The sequence below is a fragment of the Ammodytes marinus genome (genome assembly GCF_949987685.1).
Source record: "Ammodytes marinus genome assembly, chromosome: 4".
Lineage (NCBI taxonomy): Eukaryota > Metazoa > Chordata > Actinopteri > Uranoscopiformes > Ammodytidae > Ammodytes > Ammodytes marinus.
In genome coordinates this window covers 22639240-22660847 of record NC_137233.1, presented here as the reverse complement: position 1 = coordinate 22660847, position 21608 = coordinate 22639240, and the positions used below count along the sequence as shown (strand labels likewise).

Here is a 21608-nt window from a genome sequence, read left to right as displayed (position 1 = left end):
GTTAGCCCATTGCTTATTCTGTTGAAGCAACACTTTAATGAGTTATATTGGCGTTAAAATGTTTCAACTCTGCAACCTTCATAAAAAGCTGTGAAACGTTTGTGTGATGGATAATAATGTTGATATTTGTTATTATCTACCATGTTAGGAGCAATGAAAAATCAGCGTCTTAGTATGAAACTTACTGGGGGACAGTCATCTACCAGGAGTTGCTGAGACTGAAAGGCAAATCAGCACCAGCTTGTCTGAAGACAAGTGGAAAGCAAAGAATGTTCCAAGAAACCCCCTGATTAAGGATATATGTAATTTAAATGTATATCCATCAAATTAAACAAATGTACTGCAGGAATTTGCTGGCTTCAGACATGCATATTTCCTGTTGACAGAGGTAATTTTCCTTTGAACCAAAAGATTAATTGAGGACATGCACATAGCCTAGTGTAATTTATGAACTGAAAGCGCTGGCAGAGATTCCTGAACTTCATTTGTGGAGTGTATTGTTCATTGTCAAAAGGTGGTATTTATAGCTGTGACTTAAGCGTCACATCTATGCACGTTGGACCGGTTTATCCTCAATATTCCTATAATCAATTATATTGCATCACTTTATGCCTTATGTCTACTGACCTGATTTGAACTTCACCAACACAGGTATGAGTTGTCGAAGACACACTGATGTGTGTATGTGATTGCATATATGTGTATAAGTAATCTGAGGCAAACAGATTGTTGAACAATAAAAACCCCAATAAAGCAAACAAATGGTTTCATTTATATATACAATTTCTAATATTAAAATTCCAATAATGTCCCCCCAACAATAAACAAACACAACAGTAAGGATAATGACATACATTTTAATAAATCATTCTACTTTAATATACAAATGGTCAAGTACAAGTTCTCAGATTTTAAATTAATCTAAATATTCACGAGTTACAATTTGTGTATTCTCAATCTCATTTTTCTATACAAAAGCAAAGATAAGCAACACACTTTATGTACACATATTAGTCCAAAAAAAGGAGCTCATTCAAACAGAGACATGAAAACCAACTAGTACATCTTAATGAACATAGGTGTAAAAGTTAGTGTCCCTGCACAAGCAGAAAACTCTGATGGGACTTTAAATTAGGACAAAGACATGGCACAAATGGAACAAGTTTGCTGCAGAACAGCAACATTATGCTTATGAGGTTAATTATAGTAAAAGTTACACATCTCCTGAGCAACTTGTTATAGCATGAGTGATCCTTCGTGATTTATACAGTATATTAAACCGACAAGCAAAATATTCTGTCCTATAGAACCCATTTAAATAAGAAAGCAAATGTATCATCAAATAAGTTAAGCACAGAGATATATATGACACCATTGGATTTACACAAGTGAAAGAAAATATCCATATATATTGCTCTCTCACAATATACTACCCCTAAACATTTCAATAAAATTAAATAAATAAAAAAATTTGAGAAGGCCAGCTTATTAAATATTATCTCTATATTTGCGTAGGTAAAGATGACCAACTTTCCCCTATTTTATACAGTGGCAATAAAGTAAAGACATTGGCCTACTCTTTTAAATAGACATGATCTATGGAACTTAAATCCACACACCAATGGATGTTGCATATTAAGTAAATATATTGCACAACATACAAAAATAAGACATTTAATACTGCTTGTTAGGCCAGAAACATAAATAGAAAACATTCAAATCAAACAAAAAACAGGACTTTTTTTTCCTTCCTGTCCAGGCAGCTATTTCAAGTTTCAAGTTCCACCATTAAAGGCCATGTGAGGAAGGAACCCAATTTATATTTCTCTACATAGAAAACATTTGGCACCAATCCCAACTGGACTAAACAGAACAAGGTGGGCGAAGTGCTACTTTTTGCAATAACACGTGCGTGGGGTAGAGCTACACATCGCCTTATGACTACCTACTGTATGTTACAGTGTTTCCCTACCGTTCTAAGTTACACTCACACTCAGCGCAGTAAACGTTATGTGCGAGGGACTGCGCTCTCTCCGTCCAGACGCGCAGTCGATGGCGGAGCTGCAGCAGGGCCGTGGGCAGCTGACCTTATGCGGGCTGCTGGGGGTTAACGTTCATGTGCTGAGGGTGTCCCAACAGGCCTATCCGCTGCTTCTGCTTCCTCTGTTCTGTCATCTGAAGAGCATGGGATAAAAATATAAAGATCTTCAAATATCCTTCAATATATTCCTGTCGGCAGACTCTTTGGCATCTCCCCTTCATTACAATTACTAACTAACTTACTGAAACAGATTCTTTTGAAATCCTGCCTGCCTCGTCATCCACACGGCCTTGTCCTCTGACGAAAGCAGCACAATACAAACTACTAATACTGAAACTTAGTCTAAAAGAAATTTCAGAGATCAAGCAAAGCCCATGAGTCATAACACAGGTGTTAACCTTTATACCGGCAAGAATAAGACTGGCTTTTCTGCAAAGAATCAACTTAAGGCAACATAAGATTGCAATTTTCACCTCAACACTGAAACACAACAATAGTCAAAGTGAGAAGACAGAGTGGTCTTGTAATGAGTGTCGCAGGAGGAATACATCTGCGTAGAGGGACGTGTGATAGAAAAATATCAGTGGATAGTCTGAACTCAATTTGTTTTTTTTACACTACAGTTTTCTAATTAAGATCATTTTACTTGGCTTGACCGTACAAGGGACACCTGTAGCACAATTATCCTGTCTGTGCTCAGCTGAATGGTTGCCAATTTCTTCCAGAAAAAACTGAGAATTTATATTCATGAACCCACATCACTCTATCGGAATTGTTTTAAATAAAATAAGTCGAAACAGGCCCTCTGCATTTGTTGACTAATGGCTGCCGCCACTGTGCCCTTCGCAGCTTTTGGCAACACAATAATCATTTCCCCCTGTCTGGGTCAAAATGTCTCGGCAACACTCACTTCCTCACACATAGTTCTCATTTCAAGGGTAAAGACATTTTTTACAATTCTGTTTACTAGAAACAGTGAATTGCAGCAATTGTGCAATTGAACTTATTGGCCTTTATACGCAATATCAGCAGAATGTATTCTTACACAACTTAGAAGTCAAAATTGGTTGGAAATGATTGGAAAAAAGCTCTTTCAAAAGAATGCTATCACAGCATTACTGTATCACTAATCAGTCTAAGAAGGTAATCAGTTCTAAGGCTGGATGAATCAGTGCTTCTTTTAAATAACTTCTTAAAGCTAATTTTTATAGAATTGCTATTATGTGATTCCGTCTTTTATAGTCTCTCATTGTCTCTTTTTGCCCTATCAACTGTTAATTTAACGATAGGCTAACTTATTAAAAACATTTTTGTCCTTTAAAATCTACTTCATCGGGGCGCTCCGGTGGCGTAGTGGATAGAGTGCGTACCATATTAGCTCCGGCCATCGTTGCAGTGGTCGTGTGTTCGAGTCAGACCCGTGGACCTTTACTGCAGGTCATCTCCCCTCTCTCTCGTCTACCCATTTCAACTCTGTACTGTCTAATAAACCTTGAAAACGCCAAAAAATAATATAAAAAAAAATAATATAAAAAATAAAAGCTACTTCATTTTCCCCTTTTCACTATTACAATGTTGGGTATGTGTAATGATTTGATGTGTTTGATATATATATATATATATATATATATATATATATATATATATATATATATATATATATATATATATATATATACATATATATATATATACATATATACATATATATACATACATATATATATATATATACATATATATACATATATATATATATATATATATACATATATATACATATATATGTATACATATGTATATGTATATATATATATATACATATATATATACATATGTATATATATATATATATACATATACATATATATATATATATATATATATATATATATATATATATATATGTATATATATATATATATATATATATATATCAGACTTCCATGTCTTCCATAAAAAAAATAAAAGCTACTTCATTTTCCCCTGTGGGACTCTATCTCCCTCTATGTATAAATGCATATATATATATATATATATAAATGCATATATATATATATATAAAAATGCATATATATATATATATAAAAATGCATACATATATATATATATATAAAAATGCATATATATATATATATATATATATATATGCATTTGATTTTTAAGTGCTTTTGTTTCCTGTCAAAGCACTTTGTAAACTATTGTTTTTAAAAAGGTGCTCTACAAATCACGATATTACTATCATATTATAACCTAATCCTTTTTTTAAATGAATTTTATAATATTTTGTAGTATTTCAAAGTTGAGAAAGGCTATATGCAGTAAATAAATAAATCATAAATAAATATCTCAGCCAGCAGATCAACAACACTATCAGATAGATAGAAACAGATCGTTGCTCTATGATGCAAACAGAATGGGGTTGAGAACCTTGATGAGAAGTGCATTGAACTATGACTCAGCATCTTCAGCATTTAGTAAGCTCTGCATCTAAAAGGGTAACGAGCGGCAAACAAGCAAACCTCCAGCACCGTCAGACTTCCATGTCTTTAGAGAAAAGCTGTGTTTTCACTGTCATAGTCTTTGTCTGTGTCCGCGTTTCAACCCACCTGTTCTTTGAGCTCGGTCAGCTGGCCTGAAAGGTTGGTCACCAGTTTCATGGTGGACTCCAGCTTCTCCTGCAGGTTCCTGATCTCATTCTGCTCCCCGTCTGCATCGCTGCTGACCAGAGACATGGCCCGCATCCTCGGAAACCAGTCCAAGTTGTGCTCCTGGTAAATAACAAAACAAAGCTGAACGGTTATGGACAGATTTAAACATTTAAAGGCGGCGTCAGCAATTCTGAAGAATGCTTGTTGTCAAAATCACTTATTGTCAATATCAGTGAATATCTCGTCAAGATCCACATACTGTGCTCGTGTTGAAGAAAAATCCAGTGTTAATACACAGCTTAGACTCTGTAAACTGGCATGTTGATAGCTAAGGTGGACCCCCTTTGTTTACATATCCGTTTACAGAGCCTAGGCTGTGTATTAACACCAAATTGTTTTGCACACACACATTATGGACATATATTCAATGATTTTGACAGAGTCATTTTGAAAACAAGCGTAATCCAGAATCGCTGACTCCACCTTTGAGGAAACCGAAGCATCACATTCTGTATGGTACTACTTACTTCAATCTTTTTTGCAGTTTTCTAAGAAGTGATTATAGTTTTTTCTAAATTAAATTAATCAAGTCAGCAGGTCCTTTTTTTCTTTCAGTGCAGCTGAAAACCAAAAACAAACCCTAAATCTCTATTTGATTACCCTATTTTTATTACCGTAGGCTGTTTTGTCTCAGTGATGTGAAGCATATACTCTAAAAGCGGAATCAATGAATTATAAGGGACTTTCCATATTACAATCACATGGGATGTGAGGCCATTCATGAAATCAATTTTAACAGGCTCTTTATTTATCTGTGGCATGTTTTCCTCAAGTCAAATCTTATAATACACATGGCAAACTTCCATGAAGCTGTGAACAAAGAGAGAAAACTTCCTCATTTTGATGATACATGCATAGCTTCACATGCAGTGCAGTACCGAGACAAACACGCAGCCCTCGAATGCTACTGTGAGCCACAGACAATAGTCTTAATAAGCTGTTTCCCCAAATTCTGAAATCAAGTATACTAGCCACAGTAGCTGGAACTGAAGAACTGAGCTGGTGTGAGTTATTAAGTTGGAGTTGCTGCAGTTATATTTGCAATCTGTTCTACACATTAATTGACACATTTTGGACTGAGCTTCTGACTTGAAGATTAGCATCTCGTTGGCACATACTGTATGTGACTGATGGTCTAAACTGATGGGCCAGCAATATCAGTTAAGAACAAAAAGAAAAAAACTGTTTTCCAGATAGCTGATGTGCGACAATCTAAAAAAAGATTAGGAATTAAGATGTAACCCTTAAGATTCTCATGAACCTCTACCCTGTTTTTTACATTTACAATATATATTTACATTTAGTTAGTTACGCCTCTATAGTTTTCATAGTTGCTGGCTGTATGATGTTTCTACTAACCAGTCCAGTCCAGTTTTATTGTGACACAGAAGATACTCAATGAGTATTTGCTGCCCCTCAGCATTCTGGGACCTGAAGGAATAAACTGCACATTTTTATACCCCCAGTGATAACACAGTTGCTGCCAAATCAAAAAGGATTATTAAAAAAAAATATATATATATGTATAGATATATGTTTTTTCACATTTGAAAAAAAATAAACAAGTAGGCTTGATTCATAAAATCCATATAAAGTATTCTTAGGGCATTATGTGATTTAAAATAAACTTTTTTTGTAACCTGAATGCACTTTACTTATAAACTTGTTAGAATATGGCAGCAACATGAAAGCCAGCAGTTACCTCTGGGGCAGTTGAGTTCAAACAAGGACGAGGGCCACTTGGCTGCATTCTCTACATGTTTCTCTCTCCTCACTTGACCACCACATGCCATTGTTATTGTGAACTGTCTGAGCCTGCTTCCCAATAAGCCAAAGCCATGGGAATTAATTCATGTTTAAATCTTCACAACATAAACACACATCCCACACAGCCATGTCAGCATCATGTGCCCTCCATCAACATAGCCGTCGGTCCTCGTGCAGCTTGAATGTAAAGGGAGGATGCTGTGTGTGCAGCCGCTGAGGTCACAAGCTCCAAACAACTGCTTTGGAAAAGTCCCTTGGTTTCAGTGGTTTATTTGGAGACATAGGGGCGAGTGAGGTGGCCGTCAGAACCACAAACCAGTACCGGGTCAGACGGAAGCAGAGGGGAATCACACAACACTCAGATAATGAGCAGCACAAACTCATTCTGAAAGAAGACAACTGTGCTGTGAGCAGTTTTCACTTCCTGAATGCAAAAAGACAGAAGCTGTGTTTACCTAGTTCACCTGCCCACCTCATCACACATAACTATATCAGAGCACAGCTCAATATATAAAGCTATTTGATTAAATTCATGTTTATATTCCTTGCAATATCAAACTAGGTGAGAATTTACAGTTTGTATCATTCCAGTGCTTTAATTGGTCTTTACAAGTCTGTCTATTAAAGAAGAAATAATTAAGGATCTATTACTGTCACCAGTGCTTCTCACACTCTGCCTGCGGGCCGAAGGCACACATACTATGTTTGTTTGAATGACCGTGTCACCAGCGGGCCCAGCCCTCTTTCCAACCCCAATGTTTACAATTGAAAGTGCTTCCAGTAAACTGAGAAGAGCAAGCCACGGCTTAAGAGGCTCTACAACGTGCTGGTTAAATGGAAATGACGGAAGTACATTTTTCATTATTAAAACCGCAAGGCCATGACAGAGAAACAGGATGCTGTGTGGTTAAAACAGCAACAGAAAACATCACAAGTCATGCCACAAGCCACCTGACGAGCTCACAGCCCACTCACAGTCAACACGTATGCAAATAAAGGCCAAAGAAATCTCACACACACTCAAAACAGACACAGACACATATGTTTTAAGCATAATTTTCTATACACAGGTATACAAATACTGGTATCCTGGAGCTGGGCCATCCTGCAGCCCTGAGCCCAAGGAGAATGATGGCAGTGAGTGTGAGCCGACCTCATCTTTTTTAAACCTTAGATGTGACACTTCACACAGTGCCCTCCATCATTGACGTCAGTCCCAGTCATTGTCAGACTAGTCTCACTTTTACACCCCCTTCTGTCCTTTTTACTTCTTCCATGTTACAGCAGCATCAAATAGATCGAAAGACAGTGGGAGAAGCAGTGCAGATCGATGATGCAAAACACCAGTGAATACTATAAAAAACACCATAAAACACTGCAGAAATAGCTAACAACAGAATATATATAGAGGCAATTAAATAATAACACAATTCTTTCCTATAAATAGCAGTAATTTATTCTACCAAAATGATCTATTATTCATGATTTGTTTTGACTTTGTTTAGCCGTTTGCTTGATTTCTACATTTGTATTCCTTTGTGAACCTTTGTATGGTTTTATAATCACCCCTATTGATTGTTAAAGCTGGGGTGGAGGATTGGGGAGAAAATGGCAGTAGTGATAAAGATTTGAATCCAAATACCTCAACCGCTCCACTTGTTCTCTTTGGTCCCTCCCCTATGGTCCCTCCCTGACACGCTCTACACCAACAATGTCGTGCCAAAGTGAACGGACAGTCCCAACAGCCAATAAGAACAGAGAATCGGAGCCTCGCTCTGATTGGTCAAAGTGTACAGCTCATGTTAATTTTGACCAATCAGAAATCACATTCCCTAGCTTTAATATTGCCCCCTAAAAAAATGCAAAGACTAATGATAAAAAAACAAAAAGTTTCTTTCCTTAGTGAGCACTTTAAATTGGTGAATAGCATACATATTTGTTAGAAATAAGTATGTAAAGCCTTCTCATTTAGAAAATAAAATACATAAATTAAAAAGTACAGTTCATTTTCCTGCTACAATTAAATATTTTGTTTTCTTAATAAATTAATTTGCTTAGACGCTGTATTTGAGGAAATTTAAAAAGTGAAATAAAATAACTGCTGCATCTTTTTAAGGACAATTTAATTCACAATAAATGTTAAGGACATGATCTGGGTAAATAATTTCATAAATGTGTTGTGAGAGAAGCATTGTTTTTTTCTGAATCAAACACTTGCATGTGAAGCTGAGGGTTAGTCTTGAGGATGACTGGGTCAGCTGACGGGTCATCGGGGTCTTTCGCACCATGTGTGCCCTTTCTATTCAGCCTGCCCTTGACAAACTAATTTTGCGTCAGTGGGGTGCAAGGTTAATAGGAGAGAGGATGTGGGTTAATCCCAAATCAGGTGGTTCCTCACAAGACTGAGTGTAGCAGATAAAGGCTGCAAAGTGGGCTGACTGCCATCTAATAAGAAACTGTGTCAGAAACTGACAGCAGTACAAGTACGTCAGGAAAGCATCCACTTCAGAAGAAGGGGCTTTCCTTTGGCAGTTAAACAATAATTTCTAATTGCTCACAGGCTACAAGTATGATGCAACAATCAAAACAAAACAAACAATCTGTTTTCTTTCTGCTTTTTATCTATTTGAATGGCACATTTCCACAGGGTGCAAAGGTGTGAAATAAATTGTGACAAAAATACAGATTGTACCCAGGGGCGTGTATCTGATGTGTTTCATATTTGTAAAGCCAAACACAATTACTTACTGGTTAAGATTTCAACTCTTTCATTATCAAGTAATGTAACTTTTTGAAATAATTTAGATAGTATTGTTATGTTTTGGAATTCAAAATAGAAAAACCTGTATAAGTATAATACAGATATCAAAATCTGGCTATGTTCTGGCCTGCCTTAAGGCTTATCATCAAGTTGTATGCAGGGAGAGACCTCTTTGTGTGTGTGTGTGTGTGTGTGTGAGTGTGTGTAATGATTAAGGCATGGCTGCTTCAGGGGATTAACACATTTTATGCCAGTGGCAGGCTCTGTCTGAAAGTTAATTCCCCAATCACAAAGCTGACTGATGTGTTAATACTTTGGAGGGATTCAAGGTCACGGAGGCAGGGATTACATAATGCAGTGCTGGTACTCTGGGGCAAAAGAGGCAGGAAAAAAAAAAAACCTGCCCATTGCCAGTCTAGAGAAACAGAAAGGCTGCAGTAATCACTTTTGTCCAAACCCACATAAACATGATCGCTGGAGTCAAAGTGCCTACACTGTTGTTTAGGAGTGAGGGCTAACCTCAGTAAAGACCACAACTGTCAAAGTGTTGCACGATACTTCTGCATGTTTAGTCTCGCATGCATTGTTACCTGCAGTAGCAAACAGGGGTGGGGCAAAGCTTGATTTTGAAAGAATATGAGTTCAAAGAAGTAAGGGTTTGTAAGATACTTGACTAAGTATGTATTATTTATTCCTAACAAGCCCCTCCTTTCTTTTGTTTTCCCTTTAAAAGCCCTTAAGCGTAGACCTGAATGTTAAGAGTTAATAAGCAAAATGCATGTGCATGACAACATCCTTACCCTGATCATTTCAGCCACATAGCTCTCGGGGCCAGTGTACTCTGTGGAATCCTTCACCTTCACCAGGACGATGAAGAACAAGTAGTGCCACATGTTGTGCTCAACTTTGATGTGCTCCTCAAAAGTCACTGTCTTATTGTCAAACTTGTCTCTCTCCAAACCTAAAAATGGAAGGACACACCCATAAAAACAGAGGCAAGCATGCACATGCGCACACGCACACGCACACACACACACACACACACACACAAACACAAACACATACAAACACACACACACACACACACAGAATAAACAGAGTTCTCAAATTTTTTTGGCAGAGTTAAGAATAACACTTTGTGGCAACATGACGTAATCACTCTTGTGACTGAAAGAGGATGACTGAAAAGAGAAAACAAGAGGAAATGGGGTCACAAGGGATTGGGCCGATAAAACGTTAGAGCTGAGATCTACTAAAACATTTTCTCGCATTGTTTGTCAGACCAAATCCCTTAAATCCATATACATTATAACACTGCAACAGAGGAATTATCCTTAATGGTGTTGCCCAACACTTAACCCAAGACTGACCAATGGTTGGTTTGGCGTAATGCCAAGAAGTTAGTGTTCAGTGATGGAAGAGGCCAGTGTGTGTGTGAGTGAGTGTACAGTCTAACATGGTCAAGACCCATATGGCAACAGGAAGACACACTCCTCCTCCACAGCAGTACCTGCCATGACTAACCATTCATTCTGGGAAGAGGAGGCGTATGGTTGTTTACACTACCAAGAAAAGCAGCCCCCATTATAGCACAGAGCCCTGATGCAAAGCTGCAACACAGCAGTCGCATGCTCATACAAGAGCAGGCTAAGAGCAGACCACTAGTTTGATTTCTCTGGATATCGTCATCTGCAAAACTTCTGCATCTTCACACCTGCTGATTTGTACTGCACAACTATTGCTATACAGTGGTGTGACAAGTGTCGATTGTAGCTTTCGAATCGAATGGAACAGCAAGACTTTTCTGCCTTGTTCAATTTCTAAGAGGGAGTGTGTGTGACTACTATGAAGCGATGATGGGAAAAAGAGAGGATAAGATGTGTTAAAGGTCATGAGTCATGTTGACGAAACACATTGATTGTCTTTTACTGACTGCTGAGTAAGCGAAACGGCTTTAAAAAAGGTTTCGAAAAGTGTGCGACCAAGACAGCGGTTTAATGGCTAACAAAGACATGTTTTCAACTTTTTTTGTTGCATTGTTTGCAACAGTATCATACCGAACAACATTGAAAATGCATTTTGAATTTATTTCCTCACCGCAAATAAAACAAGTAGTCTTTAGGATTTCCTCTTTTTTCTGCTTCTCACTCCTCAGGTCAGCAAATGTATCGATGATGACACCAAAGATGAGGTTGAGGACAATAATAATGACCATGAAGAAGAAGAGTAGGTCGTAGATCACCCTGGCTGCGAAGAGGGGCTCCTGTTGAAGGCAAACAGGAGAAAACTTGTAAAAACAAGCAACATGAGCTGGGGACACTGATCCACTTAGTAAGTTTAAAAACAGAACAGAATCTATTCTAAATCTGACATCAGTGCTGAGAGATGTCTTCTTTAACTGCTAAAATGTATTGGATGTCAAGTTGTATTTAGACCTAGAGGGGGTCAAAAAACTATGTTTATGTAAATGTGGACTATTAAATGGGTAAATGTGGACTCTCATTAAGATCCAATTTCCCTACTGCCAATGGGATACCACATTGGAGTCAGTGGCAGTGTCCTCTTTACAGACAGAGCGCTATGTAGTTGTTCATAAGCCATGCATGTGTGTCGAACAAAACCCGATACAATTTAAAACAGTACAGATTATTCCGATGAGCGTTGACTGATGTTTATATAAGTACATATGGGCCGAGCTGCAGATCGAACACACACGATAATGTACAAGCTACTCTTTATCCTGTATAAGTACTATTAATGCTTTTTCTTCACGGTTATGAAATTCCTCTTTGCAACCGCTTTGACCCAGCAGCGGATCACATCTTTCTCTCACAGGGGGGTCTCTTTAGAAAAGCTGTTGACTTCTCTGCACTTCTTACAAGCCACCCTGTCCTTTTGGAATTATTTTTGGAAATAGACATCCATTAAATTTTTTGCTTAACAGGTCAAACATTTAATGCGGTTTTTGAAGTTAAGATGTACTTAAGTAAAATCATGAATTCACAACAGGAATACCCTCTTCAGATGTCATAGCAGTTTTTATTTCATCCACTTTAATTTAATTGTACGTAATATAATCTTTGTGTGTGTTATGTGTTGCAAGACTGTTGGATGTGTATTGCAATTTGTTGTCCAGGTGGTACGAAGTCCAAGTTTTCTATAACCCAATAGTTTGAGGCCCACAGTTTGAAGGCCCAAAGGGTAAAAAAAAACTGTGTCATTTTGGAAACAAAATGATACTGTTTTTTTAAACTGTTAATCTAATTTTGACTTATTTGTGACCTCTTCCTTGTTGTTGCTTTGTACCTCTTTGGATGGCTTTCGCAGGACGTCTCCAACACCTCCTCCACTCCTGAGGCCGTGGCTCAATACTGTCACAATGCACATGATCAGGGAGTCACACACTCGCTCCTTGTCCTCAATCACCATCGCTGAAGGCTGCGCAGCAATGGACGCTATAGAGAAACATTAAGACCGTCACTTCTTGTAGAGGCTAATGATAAGTCCATAAAAAAGGACAGACCCAACAAAAATAACAGCTACACAAAGAATACCTATACATCTGGAGAACACTTATAAAACTGGAGAACCAAGTGTTTAGAACTGGGTGACTGAATTAGGGAAAGTAGCTGCATACGAAAGGATGTTATACTGTACAGTTGTGTTCAAAATAATAGCAGTGTGTCCTTATCATAGCTTGTATTTCCAAACACGCAAATCCATTGGGGACATTGCACATTCTATTCCAAATCCAAATATGAAGAAACTTTTGTCAAATGTTTCTTCATCTTTACAGAAAGTGAAGAAAAAGGAATATTAGACTGTTCAAATAGCAGTGTCTGCATTTTTCTTTACAACTCAAACATTTACTGTATCAACTGAAAAATGCATGAAGATTTAGCTTTCCTATGAATCACTGAACTAATATTTAGTTGTATAACCTCTGTTTCTGAGCATCTGTGTTGAAGGGAGCCGACCAACTTATGGCACCTGTGAATAGGTGTTTCAGCCCAGGACGATTGGACTACATTCCACAATTCCTCTGCATTTCTTGGTTTTGCCTCAAAAACAGCATTTTTGATGTCACCACATAGGTTTACTATTGGATTAAGGTCCAGGGATTGGGCTGGCCACTCCATAACGTTAATCTTGTTGGTCTGGAACCAAGATCTTGTTCGCTTACTGGTGTGTTTGGGGTCGTTGACTTGTTGGAACACCCATTTTAAGGGAATTTCCTCTTCAGCATAAGGCAACATGACCTCTTCAAGTATTTAAATGTAACCAAACTGATCCATGATCCATGGTATGAGATAAATAGACCCGACACCATAGTATGAGAAACATCCCCATAACATGATGTCTGTGCCACCATGCTTCACTGTCTTCAAATTGTACCGTCCCCAATGCATTTGCGTATATGGAAATAAAAGCTATTATTAGGATTTTGATCTTTCCTCAATTTTTTAAACACACTGCTATTATTTTGAACACAACTGTATATACAATGCAGGACAGAACAGGAAAATTGTGGATAATGTACCTTAACACTACAGTATATACTGTTTGTGCCAATGTAAACATTAGGTGGATGCACAATGTTGTAAATAATATATTGAGGTTCTCGATTGCATTGATTCTTTGATAATGGCTTGAGAATAAGTCCACCCTATAAGTACATTTAATCATTTTGGTTACGAGTTAGGGGATGGGATGGTTACTTTGTTTGTTGTAAAAGACTGCATTATGTATGGTATGTTGTATGACTGATTTGAATATTACAAAATAAAATAGTCATAAAAGATTTCACTTTCGATCCAACAAACAACCGACAATATGTATGCATTGAATGCATGAACGCTCATTCCATGATCGGTTAATTCAGTCAGCCCGATCCGGGGTCTGTGAGGTCATTACAACACCAGTGACTTGTTTTTTGTGTGAGTTTGTTGAAAAAGTTCCCAGACTAACAACATTAGCCAGCCTGGTGGTGATGGATAGGGAAGCCTGTACTTGGTCAGGCTCCAGGCATTTGGAGGAATCGACACAGTTGGATGATCAATTTTAAGGTGGCGGCGCATGTGTTCATCTTTGATTGGAAGCCTATCCCATCAAGTTCAGTAGGTTTGCAAGAAGTTGTTGTTTACTGCGAGAGAGGCTCTCTGCGCCATAACTGAGTGGACCCATCAAACTGCTTTTACTTAATGGTACCTAATCTGTGACCTTTTCAAATCTGGGGCCCCTACACCGGTTGTTAGGCCTCTGTCCCCTGAGTCGCACAAAGGTCTAAACCCCCAGCTCCCTGAAAGAACCCAGTTGGCCTGGCTAGGGTTTAATCCCATGACCAGCCGGCCGCCCGATTTAGAGCTCAGTGGGATGAATCTGCTCTGGCTGAGTCAGATGTCTGCCAGATTATAAAGACCTCTGCATTAGGTCTGCACAAATGATCGTAAAAAGTCATGATCTTGATCCATGCAATCTCATTTTGTTTCTCTCACTCATATCCCCCTATGCATTAAAGTAACACTGAATGTTCACTTCTTTGCCAGCGAACAATTACCGCTGCTATATAAATGACAATTAGCTACGCAATTTAAAACGAAACAAGCTATTAATGGATCATCACGCAAACGACTCAATAGATGTTGTACCTTGTCAGTGTTCCTCCTTGAAGCCCTAAAATGTTGATACTGTAGACTTGTGTTTTTAACCAATAAGCTTTGAACACAGCGGTTGGTTTTCCAAACGGACTGGGTGCTAGATTTTATTGATTTATATTATGTATTCTAAAGCTGTTACTTTACATTTTATGTTTTCAGGATGTCTTAGTGTGAGTGCATGTTTTTGTTGAAAAACAAGAATTGTATGAGAGAATCGAGATATCAATTTCACTTGGGAATCTCTTGAGAGGCATGCATGCACAAACATGGGAATTCAAACATAAAAACAATCTATCTATCTTTGACCCTATCATCCGACCTCAACCGCAGGTCACACAGTCACAAGTCACCTTTCGCTTTTGTTGACCTACCATCCGCCACAGCCTCCCTTGAACAGTTCTCCCCATTTTCTTTCTGACACACTCCACCAGAGAAGAACTCTCCCACCATGCTGGCTCCATGCTCTGTTCAATGGGCAAACCAAGACATTTTGAATTAACAAATCAATATATATATCAAATATATATTGATTTGTAATTATAATTTGTACATGTTTTATAAGCACGGGTTTGTTGGTGATGCAGAAAGTCAAAAGCCAAAAGTGTTGTCACAAAGTAAATGCATGTACATTTAACCGGACACATTTTTTATGTGTGACTCAGCTTCTCTTTGACTACCGTACATGTATTTTCACAGACATCCAGAGTGTCTGTTTCTGCTGCAGAAAAAACTCCCATGTTTCAGTCTCTTGACTGTCTGGGTCAGAGAGGGCGAGTTATTTAAATTTGTCCATGTAAGGGAGTGAGAAGAAATCTGAGTTTGAAAGTACCTAGTGTTTTGTTGGGTATCCTGTCGACGGCCAAAATGAAATCGTCTTTGAAGAAGATATAGCCAACAATGGAGAAGAGGTAGACAAGGATAAGAGCCAGCACGGCTGTCAGAAGAATGGAGCGGCCGTTGCGGGTCACACTCTTTATTACGTTGAGCAAGGTCTCTTCTCTGTAGACCAGATCAAAGAGCTGCAAAAGAACAGGGATTGAGAGATGTGTGAACAGAATGTGTGTGGAAAAACTGCAAGACGAAGACAAGAGAACCGAGGGTGTGAAATGTGAACAAGTGGGATAATAAAAAGACACAGTGGACAAAGGATACAGTCATAGTTTGGATTCCAGCCTTTATTTAAAACTCCATATCATTATCAACTAACCATAAGATGATGGCAAAGAAAAGTGCACTTTTGTGACTTATCAAATGGAGATCCTAATTATATATCATGCAAATGAGAAATGAAAAAAATTGTTCACTAAGCTCCTTATCAACACATTTTTATAAGTATACCACTACCTACAGTGTATGTGTCCCTGTGTGTTAATGTGTGTATATGGTTAAGATGATGTGTTTGATGTGCGCTCACATACTAGCAGGCTGTAGAAGAAGACATGGACGAAGACCCCCAGGCTGCAGATGATCAGGTAGAGCAGGTGGTACAGGAACTCCACGTCCATGATCATGGCTATGTAGCCGCGTGTGAAGGTGCCACGGTTCCCAACAAAGCTCGTCAGGAAGATGATTTTATTTAGTAACTGAAGAACAATGGACACACACACACACACACACACACACACACACACACACACACACACACACACACACACACACACACACACACACACACACACACACACACAGAGGACATGTAGAGACCAGATATCAAACTGAGAACTTACACAGCAGGATCTCTGTGCAAGAATTCAAATACTTTTCGATCAGACCACTGTAATAAAAGAGGATGGTTGACTGATGCCAGCTAAGTGTGGAATCCCCCTGGCTCGTACATCAACGCCTAACAGCTACGAGTGACATTTATTAGCAGCAGCTGTACTAATAGCCCAACTGTTTTTAAACCAGAGTGTCTACTGTACAAGAGAATGGCTATGTTCCTGCACTGTGTAACACACACGTTCTGTGTCAACGAGGTCAATGTTGACTTAGTGACTGGCATGTGACTGCGCCTTGGGCCAAGGCAAATTCCAGTCAACCATCTATGGGGCAATAAAAACAATGTATCTAAATGTGGCACGGCCCATAAGTTCTGTTGCATAATGCTCAAAGCCTTGAACACTTACATTGAAACAGCCCAGCATGAGCAACGTGGGCTCTAGGCCTACAGAAAAAATCAAGCGCAGGATGGTGGAAGCGATGAGCACCCGGATGCCGTGAGGCTGAGGCAAGACGATGACTATAGCCAGAGAGACCAGCATGGCCATCCACAGCATGGCAGACAGGTGGGGCTCCAAGGGACCTGAGGAAGGAGAGGTGGGACTTGTATCACCGTGTAGATTTTTGGACTATTTTACAGGTCACAAATTATTCTCATTTTCAGGTTGAAAATGGCAATTAGTTTTTTTTCTACTAGAAACCGTTTTCATGGTGTTTCCAAAAACCCTTTATATTTATGACAGTGCATTGCCTATTCTCCTCTTTTAATCCTCTGACTGAATCAAGGACCCATCTTAATGTTGAAAAACCATACAAAAGTGCATTTTGCATAATAGGTGACCTTTAAGAATGAGGCTATTGTTCTCTTCCGACAATGTCAAAAACACGCTACTCCTCTGCAAGTGTACAACACACTTAAACATGGCTTATAGCATTTGAGATAAGAAATCGTACTAAAAAGTTTTAAAATGTGGAAAAAGTCACTTAAAAATCAAAGATAGTTGCATTATTGTATGCTGAGCATACAGACTCTATGCATCAACGCTTTCTGTAATGTCTTATTGATGGACAAAGACATCCCAGTGGTTTCATTTATCAACCCAGTAGTTTAAGAATGTAAACAATAAGCAGAGCTCTTTGCCTGTGTGTGGCTGTGATGATTTTTTACAGCTATGTATTTTTCATCAATCATTGTAGATCTGCAAAGTATTATTATGAGTTCACCAGACATTGGCTCAGTGCCAAGTCCTGACCCGCATGGAGCAGAAAGGCTGCGTCACATTGCAAATGTCAATCTGATTTATTTGTGTTAAAACACACACACACACACACACACACACACACACACACACACACACACACACACACACACACACACACACACACACACACACACACACACACACACACACACACACACACACACACACACACACACACACACACACACACACACACACACACACACACACACACACACACACACACACACACACACACAAAAGAGGCTCAGTCAGGTTTTCTTTCCACAGAGGAACCAGACACACCACTCTGAACATCTCCCTCCCTTCTGAGGCCTCCCTCTTCTCATCACTCTGTGCCCAGATCACATGACGGGTACACGTTACATAAGTCCCGCTTGGCTAAAAATACACCTCAGCTATATTTACCGGGGATGGTCCTGGGTACTGCAGGCCGCCTGGGCATTGGGACTTGGCAGCCAACCCAGACACAGAAGCTTGTGTGCGTCACACACCTTAAGCCTCAGACCTGAACTGTCTTACTCTGCAGTTATAAGGAGATAGAGAGACTGACCTTTATACTAAACCACTAGCACAGCCAATATTGTAATGAAGTATGATAACGTGATAACTGCCAACAACGAAATCAATATTCACTTTATTCTGGACAGGTTTTAAAGCAGGTATTTAAATTAGGCAATAGTAAGGAAATGTGATACTTTATAGATAATGCCATTAAATCAAACAAAGTGATACAAGTATATTATTACATTATTGGCTCTAGTTATTAAATTTTTGAAGGATTTTTTGTAAAACCCGGCCAATAATCTAACAACCATCCAATAATGTAGACTAATAATTTAATACATTATGGGCAAAAAGCTATAATGTTATTGGTTCAGAGGTTTTACAACGTTATTGGCAAGTTACTACAAAATGTAACAAGTAGTACGCAATTAGCCGTTATTATTACATTACTGGCTGCTACAATGCAGCCCCGTGTTTGCAACATGATTACGATTTCTATGTTTAACTTGCATACCCACGCTTCTTTTCTTGTTGATTCTGCATGCACAGTGGCATTGGAACAGCACCTGTGAACGGGTGGAGGCTCTGGCACTTTGCCCACTCCTGCTCAAGGCTTACCTACCATTTTAAATTACTATGTGTCTGAATTGTGCTACATAAATCAACTTGCCTTGCCTTACCTGACCCCATTCAAAACCCCATCTGACTCCAACCACTGCATCGACAAACAGAAGGTTTACAGTATAAAGTCATTCAAGGTTCTTTTTTTTTCTGGGACTTGCGTACATGTGGCCACCACTGGGAAAAGTTCCCAACCACAGTTTCTCTTCAAACAAACCACGTAGAGGAAACACCCATTGACAGAGTGAGGTGAGCGGCTGATACACCGTTGAGGGGGATTTTCTTTATTGTTTAAGTTACCTATTCAATCATCAAAAATCAAGCATGCCTTTAAAGCTAAAGAGACCGCAATGATCACAATGTCAGACTTAAATTCAGCAGTAAATTCTTGTCATGATCATAGTAAGTTCACTGGAATAGTTTTGTTTATTCAGGTTTACAAGCAGTTGGCTTCAATATTAACACATGAATCCACAACACAGTGTGCATGTGTCTGTGTAGATATTAAATATTCCCCATTGAGCAACTCAACAAGTGGCTGAGATTTTCTGCCTTTTCACTTGATTTCTGCACGGTTTCAGTTTGAAGCCGGCGGTGATGTGTCCTGGAATGAACTGCTAATCTCTCAGAAGACCTTTGACACTGAAAACCACATGGAGTTTCTAGAGCTAAGCTAACAACTTCTTTTTTTCTCTCCTTTATACTGCTGCGCGGGAGTTCAAACAAAAGGGACCTCGCCGTTTGACCCCGGAGAAGAACAATTGAAAGTTTATGCGGATCACAATGTGCGTCTTCTCTCCGCTACTCTGCACTGGAACAATGAATGCCTTAACGGCTGTGGCTTTTCACTTCCCCACAAATACTGCCTTCAAGAAGAACAGAGAGAGAAAAAAAGGAAAAGTGAGAGACTCAAAACAAACAGAAAACCACTTAAAACCATGCTCAGGTCTGTCATGCAGGAGTTAGTGTTACTCAGAGATGTCCCCTTTGAATGAATTCTTTATCTCCTGAGTAATCTTTCACACCTTGTGACCTATCACCAGACCAGACTTTCCCAACCTTAAATCTTTATATGTAGGCCCCATGACGGGTCCAGACTGACCTGCGGGTTAATATGGTGTGGGGTTAAGAAGGTCAAAAATGTAGACTCACAAAAGGATCTCAATTAGCCTTTCTTATGTCTTTGGAATTCTCTGGAAAAGCATTAAAAACAAATTTTGCATACCCGAAGAAAAATATAAATAATAATTCATACCTGTTATTGTTAATAAAAAGTTAATTTGAGATAACACTGATATCTATTATGCCTCAGGGTTGGACAATTATTTAAACTGTTTATTTGTTGATGATGCATGACAAAATCAAAATAGTTTTCATAGATAATAAATAGATAATAGTTCAACCAATTAAATTAGTATAGACTTATTTTCTCAATTATGTAGTCTGATGCTGCTGACTTATGGGATGGCGGGTGGAAGATTTTAATGTCAATGCAGTTAGTTCACATTATCCGACATGGTTGTACGCAGAGTCAGTCTTGTGAAAATTGTGTGTATTGAAAATGTAATGCTAAATCCATTTATTTGATATATATTACCTTGACTACGGCTGATATGGTTTTTATCTACCTTCTTATTATCGAGCGAAGTTGAATATATTGGACTTTCCAAGTCAAAATTACGATTTGTTTGCTGATGACATTTACAAGACCCAAAGCACTATTTTTAAAATTCCTTTTACGGCAAATGCCTGCATCATGACACCTAACTACTCTACTTTGTGCAGAAATCAAACATGCAAAGCAACTTCATTTTTGTTTTCAAAGTTTGAATATGTGACCTGATGTGACACAGATTAACACATAAATGCAATGTCACGGACTAGATGAAAGTAGGTGTCTGCCATCTGACTTTTTGCTGTATGGGCCTCTTATCAACAAGGTGTGACTTTCAATGGCGTCTCAAGCTCCGCAGTCGGTAGCATGATATTGTGTTACCTGCTAGAGAATCTAGCCTTATGGGGAGAGCCGTCTTTAAGTAAGAACAGTATGTGCACTCGCAATCATGCACGGACTCTAACCTAATTACCGTATTTTCCGCACTATAAACCACACTGGACTATAAGCCGCAGGTGTTATAATGTTTAATTACCATATGTAAGAGTTTGTGCACAGAGGGGATTGTCTGGAAAGAGATGGCTGCTTGAGGAAGCTCCCGTTTATAAAAATGTTAACAAACAACTTGCATATTTGCATAACGTATTCAAGTGTTACAATTTAGAGCAATAGTAGCTACTAGGGATGGGCACGAGTGTTTTCGCTACTCGTGTGATCGCTTGCATTCCTCGAGGATCAATCGATTCCTCCTTAAACTTTTTTATATTTTTAGAAATAGAACGCATCTGTCTGCAGAATAAAGGTTCACCGCAATAAAGCGCTTAATGCTTATTGTCAAACAGTCACAGTTGCCATATGATATTAAGGATTTTTTTCCACAAGTATAAAACACCTTTTCCTCACTGAAAGTAATTAAATAGACAAGCCACAATTTAAACCGATCGAGT

At 38.6% G+C, this 21608-nt stretch overlaps 1 protein-coding gene across 1 annotated transcript in view; it reads right to left on the bottom strand.

Moving 5' to 3' along the window:
• Nucleotides 1-895: 895 nt before the first annotated feature.
• Nucleotides 896-21608, bottom strand: part of itpr1b (inositol 1,4,5-trisphosphate receptor, type 1b) — a gene marked incomplete at its 5' end in the record, with an annotated part of 93072 nt that continues 72359 nt past the window's right edge. The window contains 9 exons of the mRNA XM_080026491.1: nt 896-2175; nt 4651-4812; nt 10081-10241; nt 11378-11543; nt 12587-12735; nt 15309-15401; nt 15767-15956; nt 16356-16520; nt 17064-17239. Coding sequence (XP_079882617.1) covers nt 2089-2175; nt 4651-4812; nt 10081-10241; nt 11378-11543; nt 12587-12735; nt 15309-15401; nt 15767-15956; nt 16356-16520; nt 17064-17239 — 1349 coding nt within the window. The 3' untranslated portion in view covers nt 896-2088. The remainder of the gene's footprint in view (nt 2176-4650; nt 4813-10080; nt 10242-11377; nt 11544-12586; nt 12736-15308; nt 15402-15766; nt 15957-16355; nt 16521-17063; nt 17240-21608) is intronic.